We start from the raw sequence: 19967 nt of genomic DNA, 5'->3' as shown, positions 1-19967 counted from the left end.
CAGGAGGATTGTCTCGGTGGGGCTGGGGGGAGCGTGACTGTTCTGGGGGTTGTGTGGGCTGTGAGGACAGCTGGCGTGGGCGTGGGGCCGGCAGGGGTGTGGCTATGCCCACACTGCACTGTCACTGGTGTTACTGTGATTCACGGTGGGTGTTACGGTCGCTTCTGGGAGCCCCAGTCGTGCGGCAGGCGGCATGGTGCCAGGGGCTGGACAGAGACAGAGACAGGCCCTGCCCCATAGAGCTCCCTGAGATGCAGCCCCCAGGGCCAGGCGGCCGGGGGAGCACTAGGGACCAGCGAGACAGGACTGGTCAGCGGGATGGGCAGAGATCCCCGGCCCAGCCCCCCGCTTCCAGGACAGGTGCAGTGAGCAGGGGTAAGGGAATGGGGCCCCCCAGCCCTGAGCTCGCTGGGCACCCAGTCCGGCCCCCTGCCTGCTCTGAGCTGGGAGCTCCTGCCATCGGCTTCAAGGGGTGGGGAGAGACCTGGCCCCCAACCTCCCCGCCTCCCTACTCCTGCCTCCCCTGTCCCCTCCCCCCACCTGTCCCATCGTACATCCCCTCCCCCCACCTGTCCCCTCCCTGCCTCCCCTCCCCCCGCCTGCCTGCTCCCCTCCCCCACCTGTCCCATTGTATATCCCCTCCCCCGCCTGCCTGCTCCCCTCCCCCACCTGTCCCCATTGTATATCCCCTCCCCCCACCTGTTCCATCCTACATCCCCTCCCCTGCCTGCCTGCTCCCCTCCCCCCACCTGTCCCATCGTACATCCCCTCCCCCGCCTGCCTGCTCCCCTCCCCCACCTGTCCCCTCCCTGCCTCCCCTCCCCCCCCCCGCCTGCTCCCCTCCCCCCACCTGTCCCATCGTACATCCCTTCCCCCGCCTGCCTGCTCCCCTCCCCCACCTGTCCCCTCCCTGCCTCCCCTCCCCCGCCTGCCTGCTCCCCTCCCCCGCCTGTCCCCTCCCCCTGCCCCCGGCTGTCGGGGGGGCGGAGGCAGACCCCCCCCGCTCGCGGCTCCCTGCGCAGGCTCGGCGGCGGCTCGGTGCGCGGTGGGAGCCGAGCCGAGCCGAGCCGGGCCGGGCCGGGCCGGGCCATGAAGCGGCGCTGGGGGAAGAAGCGGGCGCAGGTGAGGCCGCGGCTGGGCCGCTCTCCAGGGTGCTGGGGCCGGGCCGGGCTCCGCGCGGAGATCGGCTCCCGGGGCCGGGCCGCTGCCTCCCGCGGGCGCCTCGGCTCGCTCCGTCCCGCGGCCCGGTGGGGCCGGGTCCCCTGGGGGGCAGCGGGTCCCGGGATCCCGCCCCACGAGCCGGCACTTGCCCCCCTGCTGGGGTCTGGGATCCCGGGTGCAAACCCCGCCAGCCCTTCCCCCGCCCTGAGCGGGCCAGCCCCTCCCGCCCTGCAGGGGAAACTGAGGCACGGGTCTGGCCCAAGGTTACCCGAGTGACAGCGCTGGGAGCGGCGTCCCGAACACCTGGGTCCTTGCCCTGCCCTTGACTCCCGCCCCCCAGCCCCTGGCACAGGTAGCCGGCACCCCCAGCTGGCCTGCGTGTGGCCTGGCCCCGGGCCGGTGGTGGAGGGCAGGGTGGGCAGGGCTCAAGGCGCTTCGCCACCCTGGCTGGCGGGCAGTGGAGCTGCGGGAGGCAGGGCCACAGGCCCTGTTGGCAGAGCTGCCCAGGGGTCGGGGGAGGGCCCCGCCAGGCACCCACCCCGGAGTCTCATCCAGCCTTCACTTGCACTTGTGGGACCTTGGTCCCCGCCGGGCGGGCCTGTCGGGTGCCCCGCGCCCAGCTCCTGGGCCTGGCCCCCGCCCTGCCCTGCCCTGCCCTGCCCTGCCCTGCCCACCTCCGGAGCCCTTTCCTGCCCCCCCACCCCCAAGGCCGGACTAGCTTTCTGCGGGTTTCCTGTGGGGGCGGGTGGCCTTGCTCCAGCCCCGTGCCTGGCCTGAGCACCGGGCCCTGCGTGGGCTGCTGGCACACGGTGCTCTGGCCTGTGGCCTCCCCAGCTACTGCCAAAGCAGGGCCCTGGCGTCTCCCAGGGGCTTGTGACGGGGGGCGGCGGGGAGAGATGCTGTGGGGCTGGGCCAGGGCTGGGCTTGCTCCGTGTTTCCCCGTCCCCGAGCGGGAGGTGGGCCAGCCCCAGGGAAGCCAGGGAAGCGCCTGTTAATGGCACTCGATTGCATTTTCATTTTTAAATGGAGGAATGATCCATTGACGGCGCAGTTAATCTGCTCATACATCTTCTCCGGGCCTGGAGCGTGGGCTCCCCGCCAGAGCCAGCGCCGTCAGTGACCGGGGAGGGGAAGGCCAGCTCAGGCCGAATACAGACTCACAGATTCCTACGTGCGAAGGCCGGCAGGGACCAATGTGAGCATCTGGTCTGACCCTGCAGAGCACAGGCCAGAGACCTGCCCCCCCTCCCCATCATTCCTAGAGCGGAGCCGTTAGAGAAACATCCCGTCTGGATTTTAAAATGCTCAGTGACAGAGAATCCAGCACGACCCGGGGAAATGGTTCCAGTGATTAATTCCCTCGCTGTGAAAAATGTACATCATATTTCCAGTCTTCCACTCTCCCCTTGGGTCGGGTTAGACCCTCCTCTGCCAGACTGGATTGTTCGAGGCTGTGAGCAAGTCACCCCTGAACCTTCTATGGTTAAGGTGATAGACAGCTCTTCTCTGCCCCTCTCCAATTTATCAACCCTTGAACTGTGGGCCCCAGAACTGGGCACCGGATTCCAGCAGCGTCACGCCAGTGCCAAGGACAGAGGCCAAAGAACCTCTGCTCCTCCTCGGGATGCCCCTACTTAGGCAGGCCTGGATCGCATTAGCCCTTTTGGCCCCAGCGCCACACTGGGCGCTCACGTTCAGCTGATTATCCAGCATGACCCCACATCCTTGTCAGAGTCGCTGCTTCCCAGGGTAGTCCCGCAGGCTGTGCGTCTGCCCGACGTGCTTTGTTCCTAGATCTGCACTTGACATTTAGCTGTATTAAAATGCACATTGTTTGCTGCGCCCGGTTTACCAGTGATCCAGGTCGCTCGGTATCAGTGCCCTGTCCTCTTCGTTATTCACCCCGCCCCCAATTTCTGTGTCTGCTGCAAACTTTGTCAAACAAGGAGCTTTTGTTTTCTTCCAAGTCATTGGTAAAAATGTTAATTAGTGTAGGGCCAAAAACTGATCCCTGCGGGACCCTGTCCCGGAGTCACCGGGGCGATGCTCTGGAACTAGGGCTGTCAGTTAATCACAGTTAACTCACACGATTAACTCAAAAAAATTAACTGTGATTAAAAAAATTAATCACACTGTTAAACAATAGAATACCAATTGCAATGTATTAAATATTTTGGATGTTTTTCTACATTTTCAAATATATTGATGTCTTTTACAACACTGAATACACAGCGTGCAGGGCTCACTTTATATTATTATTTGTATTACAAATATTTGCACTGTAAAAATGATAAACAAAAGAAATAGTATTTTTCAATTCACCTCATACAAGTACTGTCATGCAATCTCTTTATCATGAAAGGTGAACTTACAAATGTAGAATTGTGTACAAAAAATAACTGCATTCAAAAATAAAAAACAATGTAAAACTTTAGCGCCTACAAGTCCACTCAGTCCTACTTCTTGATCAGCCAATCGCTCTGATAAACAAGTTTGCTTACATTGACGGGAGATAATGCCGCCCGCTTCTTATGTACAATGTCACCTGAAAGTGAGAACAGGTGTTCGCATGGCACTTTTGTAGCCGGCATTGCAAGGTATTTACGTGCCAGATATGCTAAACATTCATATGCCCCTTCATGCTTCGACCACCATTCCAGAGGACGTGCTTCCATGCTGATGATGCTCATTAAAAAATAATGCGTTAATTAAATTTGTGACTGAACTCCTTGGGGGAGAATTGTATGTCCCCTGTTCTGTTTTACCCACATTCTGCATATATTTCATGTTGTAGCAGGCTCGGATGATGACCCAGCACATCTTCATTTTAAGAACACTTTCACAGCAGATTTGACCAAATGCAAAGAAGGGACCAATATGAGATTTCTAAGGATAGATACAGCACTCGGCCCAAGGTTTAGGAATCTGAAGTGCCTTCCAAAATCTGAGAGGGACGAGGTGTGGAGCTGTCAGAAGTCTTAAAAGAGCAACATTCTGATGCTGAAACTACAGAACCCGAACCACCAAAAAAGAAAATCAGCCTTCTGCTGGTGGCATCTGACTCAGAGGATGAAAATGAACATGCGTCAGTCTGCTCTGCTTTGGATCATTATCGAGCAGAACCCGTCATCGTAGATTCATAGATCCTAGGACTGGAAGGGACCTCGAGAGGTCGAGTCCAGTCCCCTGCCCGCATGGCAGGACCAAATACTGTCTAGACCATCCCTGATAGACATTTATCTAACCTACTCTTAAATATCTCCAGAGATGGAGATTCCACAACCTCCCTAGGCAATTCATTCCAGTGTTTAACCACCCTGACGGTTAGGAACTTTTTCCTAATGTCCAACCTAGACCTCCCTTGCTGCAGTTTAAGCCCATTGCTTCTTGTTCTATCCTTAGAGGCTAAGGTGAACAAGTTCTCTCCCTCCTCCTTATGACTCCCTTTTAGATACCTGAAAACTGCTATCATGTCCTCTCTCAGTCTTCTCTTTTTCAAACTAACAAACCCAATTCTTTCAGCCTTCCTTCATAGGTCATGTTCTCAAGACCTTTAATCATTCTTGTTGCTCTTCTCTGGACCCTCTCCAATTTCTCCACATCTTTCTTGAAATGCGGTGCCCAGAACTGGACACAATACTCCAGTTGAGGCCTAACCAGCGCAGAGTAGAGCGGAAGAATGACTTCTCGTGTCTTGCTCACAACACACCTGTTAATACATCCCAGAATCATGTTTGCTTTTTTTGCAACAGCATCACACTGTTGACTCATATTTAGCTTGTAGTCCACTATAACCCCTAGATCCCTTTCTGCCGGAAGCATGCCCTCTGGAATGGTGGTTGAAGCATGAAGGGGCATATGACTGTTTAGTGCATCTGGCACATAAATATCTTGCAATGCTGGCTACAACAGTGCCATGTGAACGCCTGTTCTCACTTTCAGATGACATTGTAAACAAGAAGCGGGCGGCATTATCTCCTGTAAATGTAAACAAACGTGTTTCTCTTAGCGATTGGCTGACCAAGAAGTAGGACTGAGTGGACTTGTAGGCTCTAAAATTGTACATTGTTTTATTTTTGAATGCAGTTATTTTTTGTACACAATTCTACATTTGTAAGTTCACCTTTCACGATAAAGAGATTGTACTACAGTACTTGTATGAGGTGAATTGAAAAATACTATTTCTTTTATCATTTTTACAGTGTAAATATTTGTAATACAAATAATAATATAAAGTGAGCCCTGCACGCTGTGTATTCTGTGTTGTAATTGAAATCAATATATTTGAAAATGTAGAAAACATCCAAAAATATTTAAATAAATGGTATTCTATTATTGTTTAACAGTGCAATTAATTGTGCAATTAATCATGATTAATTTTTTTAATCGCTTGACAGCCTTATCTTGAACTACTCCGTATGAACCCAGCCAGGACTCTGGGGGAGCCTCCTCTCCCTCAGAGCAGACTGGCTTCAGGGCAAGAAGCTCACACGGCTTCACCCCCTGGGTCTGACCTCGGCACATTCGGCATCCCCTGCCCCACCATGCGCTTCCTGCAGTGAGTCCACCCGGCCAGGGCTCCTGGGGCAGCCAGAGGGTCCTGCCCCCCAACGCTGCAGTCAGACGTGACTCTCAGCCAGCGTAAAACGGAAGGTTTATTAGTCAACAGGAACGCAGTGTAGAACAGAACTTGTTAGCACAGAAATCAGTGACTTTCAGCCAAGTCCATCTTGGGGGAATCCTGGGTCAGACGCCCTGAACTTCCCCCCCTTCCAGTCCCCCACAGCAGACTGCCAGCTTCCTGCGCTCTGACCTCAGACACCCCCATTGCGTCTCCTCTTCGTCTTTGTCTCGCTTCCAGGCATAGAGTCACCTGGGCCTCACCTGGTCGCATCCCCCTCCTGGGTCTCAGGTTACGAAGGGCACCGGTCATAGATATGTGCAGGCAGCTGGAGCAGCCTGACCTGCCCCCGAGGGCCTCAGGAAAAGTCACACACCCCTATTCCCACCACCGAGATATTGTGCAGCACACAGGGAAACTGAGGCACACAGAGTTTTCATGCAGAACAGTAAGACTCACACAGGCTCACATACAACCTAACTTGGGAAAATCCCCACTTCATGACAGACCCCTGGAAACAGCCACCCGCTGGTGAGTGCCTGTTTACAGTTACATTTGGAGAACTATCAGTTAGCCAGTTTTTAATCCATTTAATGGGTGCTGGATTCATTTGATAGTGTTACCGTTTTTTAATCAAAATGTCATGTCTTAGAGACGTCTATTATGCCAACGCCATTGGCTTTATCGTTCATTATACAGTTGGAATCTCAGCCAAAAAAGCTATTAAGTTCGTTTGACAGAATTTATTTTCTATAAACCCCGGTTGCTTTGCATTCATTACCTGCCCCTCCTTTCATTCTCTATTTGTCAAGTCTTGTATCAGCTGCTCCATTCTCCTGCCTGCGATCGATGTCAGGCCGACAGCCCATGATTACCTGGGTCGTCCCGTTTACCCTGTTTAAAAATCAGCACAACATTAGCTTTCCTCCCCACTAGCTAGTGCATCACGGCATGCCGGTGAGCGTGGGTGAGCGTGTGCGTGCGTGGGTGGGCGTGTGCATGCGTTCATGGGCGTGTGTGTGCATGCGTGTATGGGCATGTGTGCGTGTATGTGTGGGTGTGCGTACGTGCATGCATGGGCGTGTGTGCGTGCATGGGTGTGCGTGGGTGTGTGGGCGTGCGCATGTGTGGGTGTGACTCACTCTCTCCCCAGGTACCTTCTCCCAGTTTGTAGCTTTCTGTAAAAACTCTAGTGCGCTGGGGGCAGCGGCTGGTGCTGGGAGACCTCGGGGCATCGGCTGAGTCAGGGGCCTGGATACTGACGCCTGGATGTTGAGACATGGCCTCCGTGTGGGTGACACTCTTCTTTGTGTCTGTCCCTGCTGCCTGTCTGTCTCTCCCTGTTTGGCACAGGGGCTGGAACGGCAGAAGGCAGGGGAGTGGGAACCTGCCTGCCCGGCTCTGGGCCGCATGGAGCCAGAGCTGCTGGGGAAACAGGAAAGGGGCCTTCGAACGTGCAGGGAGTCCCGGGGCCGGGGTTTTGGTCTGTAGGCCATTACAGAGGTGGCGGAAGCTGGGGGTCTGTGAGGCAGGTGCCAGGGGCTCCATTGTCCCGTTCCTTCCCTGGGTGCCCAGGACGCTCCTCCCAGTCCTGGAGTGGTGTGGGGCAGAGGACGAAAGTTACCGCGTTGCAGACTGTGAAATGCCGTGGCCTGGAGCGCAGGGCGTTGTCTCCTGTCCTCCGCCTCCTTGGCCGGAGCCTAGAGCTCCCCCTCGGCCTTGCCACGGGGATGCTGAGCTGCCTCTGGACCTCACAGGCATCACAGAGTGCGCCCCAGGGTCAGGCCCCAGGGCTCTGCTCCCGAGTGGCTTTGCTTCCTGCATAACATGCCCTGACGCACACACAGGCACCCCCTGTGCACCTGGGACCTGCAACACGCACACCCGTTACCGCGCCTATCTGGGTGCATGCACACCCCTTCGTCCCATGCACCGATAACACCCCCCCATGCACACACCTGGGCACCTGTAACACCCCCTACGCACACACCTGGGCACCTGCAACACGCACACCCGTTACCGCGCGTATCTGGGCACCATGTGCATTTACACCCCTTCACCGCATGCACTGTAACACCCTTCCCCATGCACACACCTGGGCACCTGCAACACACCCATCACTGCCCGCATGTGGTAGGGTGACCATATGTCCCGTTTAGGCCAGGACAGTCCCCTTTTTAAGCCCTGGCCCGAATGTCCTGATCTTTTTGGCAAAATTAAATATTGTATGAGTTGGGAAGAGCAAATGGAACAAATGCCCAGTTTTGCCAAGAAAGTGGGGTGTGCCCCTGTGACGTTATTATGAACTGGGACCGTATAGATCATTGTTGCAACCAAGGTCCTGTAGTGGCACCAAATCTTGTACAAAGGTTGTCAAGTGAGGTATCTATGACAAGGTTCTGGTTTGCTGGTTACGATGATGCTATCTGGGTGCATGGATCATTTTTGGATTTAAAGTTATAAGTTTGGCTCTAGACTGTCTGTATTTCAAACTTGTGCTGTGCTTCTGGGAGACACCCCAGACAAGTTAGCATCAACACTGCCTAGCCTGCTTGATGGCCCATTAAGGACCAACAGTGACACAACTGACCCATTGAGAGAAGGGAGATACACCCTGTGACTCTGCAAGGCAGGGACCTGCCTAGGGACAGAACTGTAAGGTTTCTCCAGGCCATGTGCTGGGCAGCTTGTCCTTGGGACAAAGGAAGCACAGGTCACTGGTGAAAAGGACTATAAAAGGCAGCTGCATCTCCTCCATTTTGTCTTCAATCCTGCTTCTGACCTCTTACAGTAGCGAAGTGGCCTCTGGCGGGACCCAACTGAGAGTATCAATTCAGGACAAATTGCTCAGAGCAGGGCAGTCACAGCCCCAGGCTGGGGTCCTTTGCACCAAACCAGACAAACAGAGAAGACTTCGGTCTCACCCCACTGGCTAACCACACGTCTTACAAGCAATTCCCTCAGACACTCCAGTTTCCCAGTATTACCACCAGTGCCACTCGTTATGGGGACAAATGGTTATGAAAACCAATATCCCAGTAAAAGAAAAAAGGTTCTCCTGATCTCAAAGGACCAAGCCCCAGACCCAGGTCAATGTACAAATCAGATCTTACCCGCAAATCACGCTGTTGCCAATCCTTTAGCATCTAAAATCTAAAGGTTTATTCCTAAAAGGAAAAAGATCGAGATGAGAGCTAGAATTGGTTAAATGGAATCAATTCCATACAGTAATGGCAAAGTTCTTGGTTCAGGCTTGTAGCAGTGATGGAATAAACTGCAGGTTCAAATCAAGTCTCTGGAACATCCCCAGCTGGGATGGGTCCTCAGTCCTTTGTTCCGAGCAGTTTGTAGCAAAGTCCCTCCAGAGGTAAGAAGCAGGATTGAAGAGAAGATGCAGCTGCCTTTTACAGTCCTTTTGCCATGTGGCCTCTGCTTCCTTTGTCCCAAACACAAGCTGCCCAGCACATGTCATGAAAAAACCTTACAGTTCTGTCCATAGGCCTGTCCCTGCCTTGCTGAGTCACAGGGTGTATCTCCCTTCTCTCAATGGGTCAGTTGTGTCGCTGATGGTTCTTAATGGGCCATCCAGCAGGCCAGGCAGAGCTGACACCAACTTGTCTGGGGTGTCTCCCAGAAGCACAGCACAAGTTTGAAATACAGACAGTCTAGAGCCAATACTTATAACTTTAAATCCAAAAATGATCCTTGCACCCAGATAGCATCATCATAACCAGCAAACCAGAACCTTGTCATAGACACCTCACTTGACAACCTTTGTACAAGATTTGGTGCCACTACAGGACCTTGGTTGCCACAATGATCCGTACGGTCCCAGTTCGTGTCAGTAACGTCACGTCTGCTCACAGGAATTCCTTTGCTGGCTAGGTGTGTTCACCAACTGCAGCCCCTCTATGCTATGAACATCTACACAGACGCTCTCCTGCCTGCTTGCTTGTGAATCTACCACCACCAGCAACCTAGAGCCTGGACTCTGTTTTAAAGAGATACCAAACCAATTCCAAGTACCTACGGGTGAGCGTTTGCCTGCTCTCCCCTGCATCCTTGTGAGTTCAGCCACAAGGCTGTTCTGCTCTGTACCTGAGTTACAGACGTCTCACTCCAACAATCAGCATGGACACAGTCCTGTCCCAGCACCACTGTCTTCCCCACAAGCTGGCCAAGCACAGCCATTTGGGTATAGGGCTGTTCAACTTTCTTAAGAGCTTTTACTCCATCTGAGACCTTCTCAAAGCTCCCCACACTGGATCTTTCGAAAGGACAGTCCGTGGATCCATTCACAACAGAACATTTCTGGCTGTTAGGAACTGAAACTTCCTTGATTAAATCACTCTCACACCCTTCCGTTGCAGCAGACTACCCTGAAAATTCTTCTCTTCAGGAATCTTTCTAAGCACCAATTCCCCTCTACCGTGCTCCACAGAAGTATCGCTCTGCTGAGCACTACCAACTCCTGAGTTTCACTTACACCCAGAATCACCTCTGGCCCATCAGGCGGATTCCTACACAATCCCCTTTCCGGTAAACTGCTCGATTCCATAGGCAAAGGGTCAGAAGCCTTCTCCTTCCCTTTGCCACACACAAGCTCAGGAATCTTTTCCTTCTTGCTACAAGTTTCCACACCGTCAGTGGGTAACACAATCAAATCACCTTCATGCTCTCCTTGTGCCCTGGCTAGGGTATCACCCTGATCAGACAGAGTTACTACACCCTTTTCCAGCCACACGCTAGCAACAGGCAAAGCAGCAGTACCCGAATCGTTTGGTCTGTGGGATTTCACTAGGACACTAACTGGATGCAACCTAGTTCCAGTGCCATTCTCCCCAGCAGACACAGACTTAGGACCATTCCCTTCCTGGGCTTTAGTTGAATTCAGAACCAACTCTGAGACAACTGCGCTATTCTCACCCATCGCCGGCCGAAAGGCACCTTCTGTCTGCTCCACAGACAAAGAAGAGCTGGAGACACCTTTTTTACCAGACACACAGCTCGGGATCTCACTTCCCTTGTGCCAGCACACAGGGCTGTTCACAGACAACTGCTTAAAGAACAGGAGTACTTGTGGCACCTTAGAGACTAACAAATTTATTAGAGCATAAGCTTTCGTGGACTACAGCCCACTTCTTCGGATGCATACCGGCTGCTACTCGGACAACTGCTTGGAGACCGAGGTAGCTTCCTCCATAGGCAAGTCAATACCCCTGACAGACACAGGCACATTTCCTTCACTATCACTATTCTCCACACAGGAAACAGGTAAGGGATGAGGGGTGTGACGAAGTGGGACTGTTCTTAATGTTTCCTCTGAATACTGCGTGGGTGCCTCAGTTTCCCCTATGCATTTCTTAAGTCTCTAGGTGGTGGGGAAAGGCCAGTGTGCATAAATCACTGACACGCTGTCTCCCTGGCAACAAATGGCCAGGGCCCCTTCCCCCCCTGCAAGGAAATAGCTAAAGGTGAACAAAGGGATCAGGTGACCTCCTGGCCCAGGAAAGAGACAAAGCCGGGAGAAGGAGGGGCTGGAGGGGTTTTCAGAGTTGGAGCTACCTGGGGACTAGGAGTGAGGGCAGAGGTGGGTGTCTGGCTCTCTGAACCCCATAGTGGACCCAGCCGAGGGGTCCCATTCGCCGCTGTACCTACAAGCTCTGTTTTAGACCGTGTTCCTGTCATCTAATAAACCTCTGTGTTACTGGCTGGCTGAGAGTCACGTCTGACTGCGAAGTGGGGGGTGCAGGACCCTCTGGCTTCCCCAGGACCCCGCCTGGGTGGACTCGCTGTGGGAAGCGCACGGAGGGGCAGATGCTGAATGCTCCCAGGAGAGACCCAGGAGGTGAAGCCGTGTGAGCTCCTTGCCCTGAAGACAGTCTGCTCCGAGGGAGAGGAGGCTCCCCAAAGTCCTGACTGGCTTTGTGGGGAGCAGTCCCAGAGCATCGCCCGGGGACTCTGTGACATAGGGACACATCTTCCACTATCCCTGCCTTCCCAAACTGCTGACTCGACCAAGCCATCAGCTCACAAGGCTGCCTAGGCTCCTCCAAACTTTCCCTGCCTTCCTCTCCCTTGTCCCCGCACCCAGGGCTGGTTACAGACAAATACCAGGAGAGTGGGGCAGCTTCCGTACCAGGTAAAGTGTGTTCTCCACACTACACTGAGCTACTTCCAGCAAATCACAGTCACCTTTTCCAGGTTCACTTTTACGAGCTGTACAGCCACCAATCCATCACCCATCCAAAATCTCCCCTTTCCCCCCTCCGTCAGGGCTTCCACCTGACCATCCACTTTACTCTGCTCCTGAGAAACATTCTCCTGACCAATGAGATCTTTCTGTGCTTGGTCTAGTTCCAGATTCACTTCTGAGACATCAGCCAGACACATTAACTCCATTCACAGCCACACTGCTTTCCTGCACAGACACACAGCTCCTGCCCACCCGGCTAGAGTCCCCCTCCCCCTGGCCATAGCACAATGGTTAAAGACAGACAACTGCCCAGAGTTACCCAGTATCCCAACATTGCTAGGAACCGCACTCCAAGGGGATACCGTCTCTGCTGTTCCCTTGCTTTTTTGACTTGGAGCTGAACTCTGGCAGTTTCTTGTTGCATCTGGCGAACGCTCCTCAGCCGCTCCGGACGCCCCTACGAGCCCTTTCCTCTCTCTCAGGCGGGGTCCTGGGGAAGCCAGAGGGTCCTGCACCCCCACTTCACAGGCAGACGTGACTCTCAGCCAGCCAGTAACACAGAGGTTTATTAGACGACAGGAACATGGTCTAAAACAGAGCTTGTAGGTCCAGCGAACGGGACCCCTCGGCCGGGTCCATTCTGGGGCCCAGCGAGCCCGACACCCCCGTCTGCCCTCACTCCTAGTCCCCAGCCAGCTCCAAACTGAAACCCCCTCCAGCCCCTCCTCCTCTGGGCTTTGTCCCTTTCCCGGGCCAGGAGGTCACCTGATCTCTGTGTTCACCTTTAGCTATTTCCTTTGGGAGGGGGGAGGACCAGGAGACATTAAGAACAGTCCCACTTCGTCACAGGGCCCCAGAGGGGATGAACAGACCAGGGAATCCTCCAGTGATCCATCCCCGTCGCCCATTCCCAGCTCCTGGCAAACAAGCGGCGACACCAGGTGGCTCGGGCCAGCCCCACACAGTGTCCTGTTCTCACTTTGGGAAATATGGTCACCCTAGCACGGGGCATCTGTAACACCCCCGCACCTGTAATACACCTGTCCCTGCCCGCACGGGGCATCTGTAACACCCCGCACCTGTAATACACCTGTCCCTGCCCGCACGGGGCATCTGTAACACCCCACACCTGTAATACACCTGTCTCTGCCCGCACGGGGCACCTGTAACACCCCCCACCTGTAACACACACCCATCACTACCTGCACAGGGCACCTGTAAGACCCCCCACACCACGCACACACCTGGGCACCTGTAACACACCCGTCCCTGCCTGCACGGGGCACCTGTAACACCCCCCCACCCCACGCACACACCTGGGCACCTGTAACACACCCGTCCCTGCCCGCACGGGGCACCTGTAACACCCCCCACCCCACGCACACACCTGGGCACCTGTAACACACCCATCCCTGCCCGCACGGGGCACCTGTAACACCCCCCACCTGTAACACACCGACTGCACGGGGCACCTGTAACACACACACACACACACACAGGCTGTTGTCACATTCAGGAATAGCACCACTAGTCCAAACAGCCCCCTGCAGCCCCGGGCCTGTTTCCCAGTGCCGGGCCCGTCCTTGCAGCTGGACTGGCATTACCCAGCTTCCCCCCCGGCCCACTCGCTCTGCCTGCTGGCGCGTCGCAGGGAGCCGTGCAGAGCAGCGTTGGTTAGGAAAGCAGGTGCTGCCGCCCCAGAAGCTGCTGGCCGTCCTGCCCCTGCTCTGTGGCTGTTTGCCCAGCTGGATGGCCAGGAATGCCCCGGTCTGCACTCAGCTCACGGCGCGTCTCCGTTCTGCGGCCCCCGGTCAATGCCGGCACGTCAGGGCCCGTCCTCGGCCGCAGCGGGTGAACCCTGGCGGGCAGCCTGGGGGACACGGAGCCCCTGGCACCTCTGTAATTGTCTGCGCATCAAAGACCTGGGTTATGGGCCCCCTGACGACTTCCAGCGTCTCACCCCCAGCTCAGCCCTGGGAGCAGGTGCACGGGGCAGGGCAGGGAGCGTCAGAGACCTGGGCTGAATCTCAGAACCAGCTGGGGATGTGAGCTGGGCCGGGGAGCTGGGTCTGGCTGGGAATCGGCCCTGGGAGAAGGCTGGGAACCCCCTCACCGGGACTGTCACTGCCCTGGCCCCACGTGCTTTTCCAGCTCGAACTTCTCCGCTGGCTTTCTGGGCCCACGTGCGGGGCCCTCCCTGCGTGCGGCACGAGTGCCCTGCACGGCTGTGCCCGTGTCCCACTGTGCTCTCGAGCCCTGGGGCCCGGCCGGCCTGGGCGCTGGGGCTGCTGTGATGGGCTCCGAGGGGTGTCCTGGGCCCCTCTCCACCGCCGGAGGCATGAGCTGCTCCCAGGAGCTTTGCAGAGGGAACTGCCCCGGACCCCCCCGTCTCATTGGGGGGCCCCCGTTTCCTCTGCCGTGGGGCTGGGCGCTGGCTGTCGCCAGGGCGGTAACGCTCTTCTCTTTTCCTTTGCAGAAACCCGGCCACTCGCGGCGCTTCGGGCGCTTCACGCATGGTGCGTTGTTCCTGGGACCCCTCCCCTGGGACCCCCGGCCCCCTCCCCTGCTCTGCTGCCACCCAGGGCGCTCGCACTGGGTCTGCTGCTCCTGTGTGGAGTGACTAAGGAGCCAGGGAAGATGCTGGTGCTGATGGCCCTGCCCCCCTCAGACCCCACGTCTCTTCCCTGGCCTGCAGGTCCCGAGTGAGGCTGCACCGGGGGGTGGGGGTGGGTCTGGCAAACGCCAGCGCTGCCCCCGAGTGCTCCGGGCTGCTGCTGAGCCATGGGGCACTCGCCTGGCCCCACCAGCCAAGGCAAGGGGGTGAGCCTGGAATTGCCCCGGCTGGAGCTTTGGGCTGGGGGGGGGGCAGGGCATGTGGGCGACAGCCAGGGGGAGCGGCTCCCTGGTGGTGGGGAGCGAAGCCGGTGTGGGGCAGGCTGGGGCTGTGACGGGGGTAGGGCGGCATGGGTGTGGGGCAGGGTGGGGATGTGACGGGGGCAGGCGTGCCATGTGTCGAGGGGTTCTGTGAGTGTGCACACACTCGTGTGAGGAGCCGGGGTGGGGATGAGCATGCCGTGTGTCGGAAGGGTCTGTGAGTGTGAACACACTCGTGTGAGGAGCCGGGGTGGGGATGGGCGTGCCGTGTGTCGGAAGGGTCTGTGAGTGTGCACACACTTGTGCGAGGAGCCGGGGTGGGGATGGGCGTGCCGTGTGTCGAGGGGGTCTGTGAGTGTGCACACACTCGTGTGAGGAGCCGGGGTGGGGCTGGGCGTGCCGTGTGTCGAGGGGGTCTGTGAGTGTGGGGGGGACTGTATGGGGAGCTGGGGGGCTGTATACTGTGCTGTGTGTGGGGGGGCAGTATGGGGAGCTGGGGGGCTGTACTCTGTGCTGTGTGTGTATATGGGGGGGGGCTGTCGTGGGGCAGAAAGGAGACCTGTGGTGGGAGGGGAGGCATGTATAGGGTGCCAGGGGAGGGGAGGCGTGTATAGGGTGCCGGGGGAGGGCTGGCGGGGGGGGCGGGAGAGAGCTGGGAGTGTGCACGTGCTTGTGAGAGGAGCCGGGGCGGGGCTGGGTGTCCGTGTGTCATAGAGTCCTAGAACTGGAAGGGACGTTGAGAGGTCGGGTAGTCCAGTCCCCTGCCCTCATGGCAGGACTATTATCTCAGCCATTCCTGACAGGTGTTTGGCTAACCTGCTCTTAACAATCTCCAATGATGGAGATTCTACAACCTCCCCAGGCAATTTATTCCAGTGTTTAACCATCCCGACAGGTAGGAAGTTTTTCCTAATGTCCAACCTAAACTTTCTTTGCTGCAAGTTAAGCCCATTGCTTCTTGTCCTGTCCTCAGAGGTTAAGAACAATTTTTCTCCCTCCTCCTTGTAACAACCTTTTATGTACTTGAAAACTGTTATCAGGTCCCCGCTCAGTCTTCTCGTCTCCAGACTAAACAAACCCAATTTTTTCAATCTTCCCTCATAGCTCATGTTTTCTAGGCCTTTCATCATTTGTGTTGCTCTTCTCTGGACTTTCTCCACTTTGACCACGTCTCTCCTGAAATGTGGCGCCCAGAACTGGACACAATACTCTGTTGAGGCCTAACCAGAGCGGAGTAGAGCGGAAGAATTACTTCTTATGTCTTGCTTACAACACTCTTGCTGATACAGCCCAGAATGATGTTTGCTTTTTTTTGTAGCTGTGTTACACTATTGACTCATATTTAGCTTGTGGTTGACTATGACCCCCAGATCCCTTTCTGCAGTACTCCTTCCTAGGCAGTCATTGCCCAGTTTGTATGTGTGCAACTGATTGTTCCTTCCTAAATACAGGACTTTCCATTTGTCCTTATTGAATTTCATCCTATTTACTTCAGACCATTTCTCCAGTTTGTCCAGATCATTTTGAATTTTAATCCTATCCTCCAAAGCACTTGCAACCCCTTCCAGCTTGGTATCGTCCGCAAACTTCATAAGTGTCCTCTCTGTGTCATTAGTTAAATCATTGATGAAGATATTGATCAGAACCGGACCCGAACTGATCCCTGCGGGACCCCACTGGTTATGCCCTTCCAGCCTGACTGTGAACCACTGATAACGACTCTCTGGGAACGGGTTTTCCAACCAGTTTTGCACCCACCGTATAGTAGCTCCATCTACGTTGCATTTCCCTAGTTTGTTTGTAGAGACAGTGTCAAAAGCCTTACTAAAGTCAAGGAATACCACATCTACTGCTTCCCCCCTCCCCATCCACAAGGCTGGTTACCCTGCCAAAGGAAGCTCTCAGGTTGGTTTGACATGATTTGTTCTTGACAAATCCAGGCTGACTGTTACTTATCACCTCATTAGCTTCTAGAGGTTTGCAAATTGATTGCTTAATGATTTGCTCCATTATCTTTCCGGGTACAAAAGTTAAGCTGACTGTTGGGGGCAGGGGGCGGGTGTCTGTGATTGTGCACACATTTGTGAGAGGAGCCGGGGCAGGGCTGTGTGTGCCATGTGTCAGGGGGTCTGTGAGTGTGTACACGCTCACTAGAGGAGCCAGGGTGGGGCTGAGCATGTTGGGGGATGAGTGAGTGTGCACATGCTTGTGAGAGGAGCCGGGGCGGGGCTGGGTGTGCTGTGTGTTGGGGGGGGTCTGTGAGTGTGTACATACTTGTGAGAGGAGCTGGGGCGGGGCTGGGCGTGCCGTGTGTCGGGGGAGGGTGTCTGTGAGTGTGTACACGCTCACTAGAGAAGCCAGGATTGGGCTGGGCGTGTGGGGGATCAGTGAGTGTGCACACGCTCGTGAGAGGAGCCGGGGCGGGACTGGGCATGTCAGGGGGTCTGTGAGTGTGCACACGCTCGTGAGAGGAGCCGGGGCGGGGCTGGGTGTCCGTGTGTTGGGGGGGGGGGGTCTGTGAGTGTCTACACACACGTGAGAGGAGCTGGGGCGGGGCTGGGTGTGCCGTGTTGGGGGGGGTCTGTGAGTGTGTACACGCTCACTAGAGGAGCCAGGGTGGGGCTGGGCGTGTCAGGGGGTCTGTGAGTGTGTACACGCTCGTGAGAGGAGCTGGGGCGGGGCTGGGCGTGTCGGGGGGGTCTGTGAGTGTGCACACGCTCGTGAGAGGAGCCGGGGCGGGGCTGGATGTGTCAGGGGGCCTGTGAGTGTGCACACGCTCGTGAGAGGAGCCGGGGCGGGGCTGGGAGTGTTGGGGGGGGGGGTCTGTGAGTGTGCAGACACTCACTAGAGGAGCCAGGGTGGGGCTGGGCATGTCAGGGGGTCTGTGAGTGTGTACACGCTCGTGAGAGGAGCCAGGGTGGGGCTGGGCGTGTCAGGGGGGTCTGTGAGTGTGCACACGCTCGTGAGAGGAGCCAGGGTGGGGCTGGGCGTGTCAGGGGGGTCTGTGAGTGTGCATACGCTCGTGAGAGGAGCCAGGGTGGGGCTGGGCGTGTCAGGGGGTCTGTGAGTGTGCATACGCTCGTGAGAGGAGCCGGGGCGGGGCTGTGCGTGTCAGGGGGGTCTGTGAGTGTGCATACGCTCGTGAGAGGAGCCGGGGCGGGGCTGGGCGTGTCGGGGGGGGGGGTCTGTGAGTGTGCACACGCTCGTGAGAGGAGCCGGGGCGGGGCTGGGCGTGTCGGGGGGGGTCTGTGAGTGTGCAGACACTCACTAGAGAAGCCAGGGTGGGGCTGGGCATGCTGTGTTTCAGGGGGTGCAGGGTCTGTGACCCGCCCCCCCAGCCCTCGCCTCCCGTGGGACCCGCCCCCTCGGCTGAGTGCCCCACTGCCCCGCCAGGCTGTCCGTGGCTCGGCAGGCTGGGCCGGTAACCGGCGCTGATGTCTCTCTCTCTCTTGCTGCCCCGATGGAAGCGAAGTTTTCCGCTCCTGCAGAAAGCAAAGCTACGGTAGGACACCGCTCGGCCTCACCCGCCCCCGGGCCCCCGCCCCCCCATGCTGCTCCCCCTCCTCCAGGCCACGCTGCTCCCTCCCCCGTTGCACGGCTGGCTCGCCTCTCTCTCTGCGCTTGGCTCCCCCCCGCTACTGCTCTCTGCTCCCCCCAGCTCAGGCCCCCCCACTGGGGACGCTGGGGCTGACGGGCTCCGTCTGCTTCTGCCCACCCGTCCCAGGTGGGGCCTTGGCACTCGCCTCTCCCGCCTCCCAGCACCGACCTGCATTAGGTGGGTTGGGGGTTCCCGGCCTGGGAGGCCTGAGTGGCGCTGCCCGCCCAGCCTGCGCCCTCACCGCCCGCTTCTGTCCGGCTCCAGACTCGGAGACAGGCGAGGACGAGGCCAGCGACCCCCAGGGGACGCAGCGCAGTGAGCTCCAGGACGAGACGCCTTTCAGCTCCCCCACAGGTGAGTGGGAGCCGGCCGGGGGGCTCCAGGTAGCTCTGCAGGGGCTGTGAGTGGGGTGGGGGCTGTGGCCAGTCCTGGCTCCAGTAGGGTGGGGGGGGGTAACGATGCTGGTTCTGATGGGACCCAACTGAGAGTGTCAATTCAGGACAAATTGCTCAGAGCAGGGTAGTTACAGCCCAAGGCTGGGGTTCTTTGCACACCCAGGCACCAAACCAGCCCAACAGAGAAGACTTTGGTCTCACCCCACTGGCTAACCACAAGTCACACAAGCAATTACCTCAGACACTCCAGTTTCCCAGTATCACCACCAGTGCCACTCATTATGGGGACAAATGGTTATGAAAACCAATACCCCAGTAAAAGAAAAAAGTTTCTCTCGATCCCAAAGGACCAAGCCCCAGACCAAGATGTGACGGAGCAGGGAGCAGGGCAGATTTGACCTGGGAATGTTGCAGGGGGGTTGCAGTGGGGATGTGGGACTTCCCTTGAAGGAAGCTACCTGAGCTGTAACCTGAGCCAGGAACGGGGGTGGGGAGAATTAACACCTTCTGCCCGGGAGACTGAACAAAGGAGAGGAGGAGCTGGGGGGAGGGGGAAGAGAGGAGCTGCAGGAGGAGTTTTGGTTTGGTTTCAGTTTGGGCTGGGTGGTGCAATGCAGGGAACCCCAAGCTGGGGTCTAAGCTCCCTGAACCTCCCAGAGGGACCTAATTGAGCGGGTCTGGTCGTACCTACACGCTCTGCTTGAGACTGTGTTCCTGTCCTTAAATAAACCTTCTGCTTTACTGGCTGGTTGAGAGTCACAGTGAGTCTCAGGAAGAGGGGTGCAGGGCCCTGACTCCCCCACACTCCGCGACACCAGGTCAATATACAAATCAGATCTTACCCACAAATCACGCTGTTGCCAATCCTTTAGCATCTAAAATCTAAAGGTTTATTCATAAAAGGAAAAAGATAGAGATGAGAGTTAGAATTGGTTAAATGGAATCAATTCCATACAGTGATGACAAAGGTCTTGGTTCAGGCTTGTAGCAGCAGGGCCGCCCAGAGGATTCAGGGGGCCTGGGGTCTTCGGCGGCGGGGGGCCCCCCGCCGCCGAATTGCAGCCGAAGACCCGGAGCGGAAGAAGCTCCAGGGGCCCGGGCCCCACGAGAGTTTTCCGGGGC

General features: G+C 56.7%; 1 protein-coding gene across 8 annotated transcripts in view; it reads left to right on the top strand.

Annotated features, from left to right (window-relative positions):
- The window catches only part of SPEG (striated muscle enriched protein kinase), a 101645-nt gene that overhangs the window by 14491 nt on the left and 67187 nt on the right, over window positions 1-19967 (top strand). For 7 of the 8 annotated variants that reach the window (XR_010591249.1, XM_065560425.1, XM_065560424.1 and 4 more), the window contains exon 2: window positions 18715-18804. Coding sequence is in view for 6 of the 8 variants with exons in the window: in XM_065560425.1 (XP_065416497.1) it covers window positions 18715-18804 (90 nt within the window). In the remaining 2 variants the exon portion in view is untranslated. Of the gene's footprint in view, window positions 1-18208; window positions 18355-18714; window positions 18805-19967 lie in introns of those variants that run through there. The other variant, XM_065560428.1, reaches the window with a different exon arrangement.

Source organism: Chrysemys picta, chromosome 11, assembly GCF_011386835.1.
Source record: "Chrysemys picta bellii isolate R12L10 chromosome 11, ASM1138683v2, whole genome shotgun sequence".
Classification (NCBI taxonomy): domain Eukaryota; kingdom Metazoa; phylum Chordata; order Testudines; family Emydidae; genus Chrysemys; species Chrysemys picta.
The sequence above is the reverse complement of the archived record's forward strand: the minus strand, read 5'-3'. Positions and strand labels throughout refer to the sequence as shown.